The sequence below is a fragment of the Nicotiana sylvestris genome, chromosome 1 (assembly GCF_000393655.2).
Source record: "Nicotiana sylvestris chromosome 1, ASM39365v2, whole genome shotgun sequence".
NCBI classification, from domain to species: Eukaryota; Viridiplantae; Streptophyta; class Magnoliopsida; order Solanales; family Solanaceae; genus Nicotiana; species Nicotiana sylvestris.
The window spans coordinates 178,990,243-178,996,553 of record NC_091057.1 but is presented as its reverse complement, the minus strand read 5'-3'; the positions used below and the strand labels follow the sequence as shown (position 1 = coordinate 178,996,553).

Genomic DNA, 6,311 nt, shown 5'->3' with positions numbered 1-6,311 from the left:
CAAGGATTAAATTAGTAATATGAAGTTAATTTTTAATAAGAGGCCTTAAACATTTTAATAATGCCAAGGGATATATATATAATAAATAATAAATACTTGGAGTTGCTTTTTTCGTACTTGTTATTTATAGTGCAACATTATTAAAAGATGTAAAGCTTTTAATTTCACGTAATAATATTATTATTTATTGATAAGGGTTAATTCTGGTTACTTAGATGTTAGCCATACGTTTGCAATATATTACCTTGAATGTTATTATAAAAACTCTATTTACTAATATGAATTTTTGAATAGTTTAATTTAAATTTTTTAAAATATTACTATTCTTAAAAAGTAGGCAATCTTTTTCTAATCAAGATTACTTTTTTTTTCTATAAACTTAAATATTCTTTAAGCGAAGATAAAATCATAAAATTCACTATTAAGTTGTTTGGGCCTTAATGTTGTAGAGACCTAAAGTAAACGGGAAAATGAGCTACCTTAGCTTTGTGCTTTGTTCTACTCTATCGAGCGGAAGATTTGATTGCTTATTTTGTTAAATGAGAATGTAAATACTAATTGAAGTTTATGTTTAAAAAAAAAAAACAGAAAAATAAAAATAGCCTAATTTACAATTACTAATTATAAATTAGCCACAATTTCAAAAGTGATCAAAATTTAGTCATTATTTCATTTCATGTAAAAAATTTTGAACAAGAACACCCTTAAAAATCAGAAAAAAAATTTCAACATAATATGGTGTAATTCGAATTTTTTACATATAAGATTCCAGCATAATATGTTAGATTTTTTATAATAATATTCTGAAAGTTTATGCGCAGGAGCTCCATTAATCTAGCATATTATCTTGGAGCTTTTCGTGTTTCAGCTAAGGTATTTTTATCCAGATTTTAGCTTAGAATAAAGTAGTTGCTATTTTTCAATGCATTTACAAATACTGGCTATTTTTCAATTCCCAGTATAACAACGGCCAAGCCAATGCTATTTCGACAAAGTAAACACGTCTCTTGACTAAGATACTAACTAATATTCATTAAAAAATGGAATAATATCTTATCATGAAGTACAAAAATATCAGCTATCAGAACCAGGGTACCTATTAAAATGTCTCTTTAAATTGAAACAATAAATCTAAGCGTAAATATAAAAAATTTATGAGTTATCCTAATTGTAATTCAGTGGTATACTACGATTAATATGTAGCTATTTTAATAATAATAAAAAAGAATACCTTAAACTTTAGATCATAAATATACTTTGAAACCATGTGTTCCGAGAATACAAACTTATTGACAAAAGAAATTACAGTATGTTTTTTTAAGTAAAAAAGAAATTAGTGGGGTGAAATTGTATTTAAATAACGGATATGAAGTATCTAGAAAAATACTACAAAATGATACGCATTGTTAGTGGAGGACAAAATTGACCATTGAAAACGGGAATCTAAATAAAGGAATAAAATATGCGGCAACTAGAAAAATACTTTCACGTTATACGGCTTCTTTGCTTTTCTGTCAAAACCCGGCGTTGTTTAACAGAATCTTCACCTTCCTATCCTCCCCCCTCCCCTCTATATATATAATGCCATTAATTGTCTTCTCCTAATTTCTTATAGACCCTTTGCATTTTAGGTTGATTTTGATTCTCATAACAAACTGAGGTAAAAAAAGATTCAATTTTTAAAAAGATCTAATCGGATAGAGTGAAAGATCTGGAGAAATGGGTTCGATTCCACCTGAATTAAGCTTAGATTGCAGACCTACTTTCATTCCCACATCCATTACTGATTTTCTTAAACAACTCTCCTCGATCCGTAACGTACCTGATAAACTCTTTCAGATTGATGAGTATATCTCCAGACTTGAAGATGAAATGAGGAAAATCGATGCCTTTAAACGCGAGCTTCCCCTTTCCGTCCTTCTTGTTAAAGATGGTTAGTTTTTCTTTTTTCTTTTTCATCAATTATCACCTCAATCTTAGTTCTGTGTTCTAATCAAAATTTGATATGGTATTTATCTGTTCTGTGCTGATCAAATATTTATCAGCTATTTATGTTGTGTTATTCAATTTTTACCACTTAGATGCTTTTGCGTATTGATTATTTGAGTAATTTTTTATTGTTAAAGTTTCAATTTTAATGGAATTTTCTAGTTTGGAATATTTGGAGGTTGTTTTTGTATTTTAGTACGAAGTATATGTTTGTAGCTTGTTTTTTTGTAATGTTATGAACGGAGAAAATTGTGGGTGTTAAATTTTTGTTTTCCCTTGGTGATGGTTGAAATTGCAGCTATTGTGGCTTTGAGAGCAGAATCAGTGCAGTATAAAAAATCAAGAACAGAACCAGTATTGGAAGAATTCATTCCATTGAAGAAGAGTTCCAATGAAGATAATAAAGCTGAAGTCACAAAAGATAAGGATAATAGTAGAGAAAAGATGAGTTGGATGAGCTCTGTGCAGCTCTGGAACGGTGACCAAAATACTGATGAAGCCAGTAATAAACAACAGTCTAAATCAGAGTTGAAAATTGTAAGAACATAATTGACTTGACTTGCTTATAGTAGACAATGAAATTCTCAAATTTTTTCTTGTTCATCTTTACTGATTATTTTTTTCATTTTGTTGGAATAATCAGAGATCCCCTGAAGAAGGAAATAGCTCGGTAACTGAGGATCGATTCCAATCTTGTAAAACCTTGAATATGGGAAAGGCATTTTCACCTTTCAAGGGGTATTCTGGTTTCTCAGTGACGACTGTTAGGAAAGACGATAAAGATGAACTACCAGGAGTACCAGGATTATCACTTCATACTCCTGGAATTATAAAGCTGAGGGAGGAGACTAGTGGTTTGAATTCAAAACACAATGGTAGCAGAGGTGGTTTATCTAGTGTAGCAAGTAGTCAATCAAATATAAGGAATGGATCACTGTCTCAGCAGCAGGCTGCTAGAAAGCAGAGAAGATGCTGGTCACCAGAGTTACATAGGCGATTCGTCGACGCACTGCAACAACTTGGTGGTTCACAAGGTTAGAACTTTATGCTATTCTTCAAAAGCAAGAAAGCTTCTCTAGAAAATTGTGATGATGTTATTTTGTTTGCAAGTCTCTTGACTCTTTTGTTTCCTTGTATGATAGGATGTTAAGAGCCTAATTCAAGGCTTCCTTTAGGTTTAACTTTGCTTAGAATAGGAGTTCTTGTTGTTTGGCTTAGATTTAGTGATTGATGAATTCAGAGATTTAGCTCTTGATTATTATTACTAGTATGGATTGTTGGAGCCCTGTGTACATGTAAATGAATACATGATATGTAGAAGTTAGGAACTACACATTGACATCTTTGTTAAACTGGAAGGACAGTCATCTAGTGAAAATATATAAAAGATTTATCAATAGCTGCCAGAATCTTGAACCAACATTGGATTAAACGTTTCAGCTTAATTGATTCTGTTAGTGTTAAACTTATTCTCATGCTAAAAGACTTCTTGTCTGGGTTCTTTGCAGTTGCAACTCCTAAGCAGATTAGAGAGCTCATGCAAGTGGATGGTCTAACCAATGATGAAGTAAAGAGTCATTTGCAAGTGAGTTAACCTCATACTAATTTGTGAAGTACCATTATGTGTTTTTTATTATGAATTGAACATATTAATAAGTTGTTTTATATGATTTCAGAAATATCGGCTTCATACACGAAGAATTCCGAATACACAGACCCAACCAGCAAATCAGTCTGGTGTAGCATTATGGATGTCCCAAGACCAATATGGGGGATCCTCAAAGCAGAGTAGTTCCCAGTCTGGTTCCCCTCAGGGTCCTCTTCACTTGAGTGGGAGTTCCCGAGGTACTTCCACGACTGTCGGTGATAGCATGGAGGAAGAAGATGATGTAAAATCTGAGAGTCAAAGCTGGAAAAATCATGCTCACATGTCTGGAAAGATCGATGTATAGATCTCCACTGTGAATTTTGCAGATAAGAATATACATTGAGGAATTAATTTACTATAAATTGATACCCTATACTTATATATAAATCTTGAGAGAGATGTGAAATTTTGCAGGATTAGAACTCCTTTTTGTCTCTGTGCATTTTGAACCGTGTTCTAGTTATTTGTTGTGTTGGTATAAGGAACTTGAATTTAAGTCCAATACTTGAGAAATGAAAGAGCAGTGCCTCTATTGGATCAAATACATCACTATTACCTATTAGTACTTGCTTTTAAGTTTCTATTGAGAATTCTTGTGCTGTTTCTGGAGTCTATGTTGCGTAGAATCTCCAAAATGTTGTCGCACCCGTGTCGGATTCTCTAAAAGTACACTATTTTTGGAGGATCTGACACGCATCCGGCAATATTTTTGGAGAGTCCGAGCAACATAGTTTGGAAGCAGGGTTCATCATTGCATTTGAATTTCTTGATGCTTCTTGTGGTGTAGCCTCTATTAGGTTTAGTTGACCTATTCTTCTCCCTAGACTTCTTCCTAACCTATACTATACTATATTATATTGTGAAAGAGATTCCTTTGATTTGAAGAAATATGGGGAAAACCTTTTTCCCTTTTAAGACATTAGAACAGGAATGCCTTCTAAGATTAGGCAAGACCAAAGTCACCAAACAATAGCTTTTGTCTTCCACAAGAAAAGGTCTTGGTCCACTTTCAAAAGCTTGAAATACTATTACTAGCCAAAATCTCTTTTTTATTAATTGTCTTTAGTCTGTAACTCAAGAAAATCAAATAAGCTACTCTTGTAAAACCAAACAGAAAATGAAAAGATTAAAAAAAAAAAAAAAGGAGGAGCAGAAGCATCTTGTATTAGTTAAGTGTCCAATTTTAAATTCAAATTCATTTGGCAATCATGACTTTCAGGGGTTCTTTATGTGGATCCAGGGTTAATTTCTGTAGCAGGTTGTATGAGTTGTGCTATGACCTGTTAGGGATCCTTCCAATCAAAGCTAAATTATAATTAAATCACTCAAGTAAGAATCATTAGATATCTTGTGAAATAAAATCGACAAGGCAAGATTTGGTCTTATCCTCTGTAAGATATTATATCTTAAATTAAATATGCTGTCTGCTGTTCATTTATTACAAGCATTAGGTAGTTTCCTTATGCTATATTCTTTTCTATTTAAAATAAATGTTTGGACCACCTTACTCCTGCAAAACAGATGTAAAACAAATACTTGTAGACATCAAGAAAGGAATCTGGCATTTTTTTTAATTGACCATGCAACTTAAAAGGATGAGGAATCAAGAGAAAAAGGACAATAAGAAGATAAACAAAAGCAAATTGGAGAAGGAAATAAAGAGGAGAATCTACACACACATATAAAGGCAAAGAAATAATAGTCCAAATTAAAAAGATGGAGTTAAGTTGAAGGATCTTTGATTCTATTAAACAGTTCCATCCAAAATCCTTGTGGGGTGTCCCAAGAAACAAGCTTCTCTGGATGAAAAAAAATTCCTTCCTTTGAGTCAGAGTCACATGAAAATAATGGGTTTTGTATAAATTAAAAAAAAGGGTGAGGAATAGTTCTCTGACCTATGTGTGTTTCTATGTATATCCAAAGTGTATGACAAAAAAAGTCTCTTTCACTAGCAAAATAATAGAGAAAGAATCTTATGAACAAGATTTGATTAGTGTGCCCACATTGATTGCCCCATTTTCCTATTTACCACTATTGTTGGGTGAAGAAGACCTGAGCGAAAAATATAATTCTTATGTGCTCTAGAAATAACCGACACTCTGATAACTATGATTTACTTAAGTTAAATGTAATTTACGATAATTTTGATGTAGTTTCTGAATATGTAAAATTAAAAGATTATAAATTTACACAAATTAGATGTATTAATCCTTGTATTTAAAGTCAGCTGCTGTGTTTTGGAATGGATGGGAAAATACAAAGTAATTAGTCATTGTCATTTGTGTTTTTTTCTCAAACGTAATGTCACCACTTGATCGTTTTAATTTTCTCAAGTTTGCTCTTCAACTTGTCAATTTCGTCTGCCTCTTAAATATTTGATTTTGTTGAGTTTTGAGCTAATACGCAAAATCGTTTTGCTTATTTCTGTCTCTTCATCTATAGTGTGGACCATAATATGCGACCTCTATCCACCGAGGAAGTCCGTTATCGTACCCTCGGAATTTTTAAGAATATCCTGTCTCTAGCCTTATCACTTTCTTATTTTATTCTCATATAAAATGCTAGCTCTAAATTAGGTGCAGATTGTCAAGTGACATCCACTTCACAATCTATTCATTGCGAAAACTCAACTCAACCAAAAAAAAAAAACTATAAATAAAGAAAATATAGGAAA

At 32.2% G+C, this 6,311-nt stretch overlaps 1 protein-coding gene across 1 annotated transcript; it reads left to right on the top strand.

Annotated features, from left to right (window-relative positions):
* Window positions 1-1,603: 1,603 nt before the first annotated feature.
* On the top strand, window positions 1,604-4,179 carry LOC104224200 (transcription factor HHO6-like). The gene is made up of 5 exons (XM_009775792.2): window positions 1,604-1,933; window positions 2,288-2,526; window positions 2,633-3,023; window positions 3,498-3,574; window positions 3,666-4,179. The coding sequence occupies exons 1-5, from the start codon at window positions 1,720-1,722 to the stop codon at window positions 3,939-3,941; spliced, it is 1,197 nt and encodes a 398-aa protein (XP_009774094.1). The 5' UTR covers window positions 1,604-1,719; the 3' UTR covers window positions 3,942-4,179.
* The last annotated feature ends 2,132 nt before the right edge of the window (window positions 4,180-6,311 follow it).

What these genes read in the sequence shown, in the direction of transcription:
- LOC104224200 (XM_009775792.2), top strand. Translation starts at nt 1,720, where the DNA reads ATGGGTTCGATTCCACCTGAATTAAGCTTAGATTGCAGACCTACTTTC. An exon ending in CGTCCTTCTTGTTAAAGATG is followed by an intron (nt 1,934 to 2,287) that starts GTTAGTTTTTCT and finishes TTGAAATTGCAG; the next exon opens with CTATTGTGGCTTTGAGAGCA. An exon ending in AAGTAAAGAGTCATTTGCAA is followed by an intron (nt 3,575 to 3,665) that starts GTGAGTTAACCT and finishes ATATGATTTCAG; the next exon opens with AAATATCGGCTTCATACACG.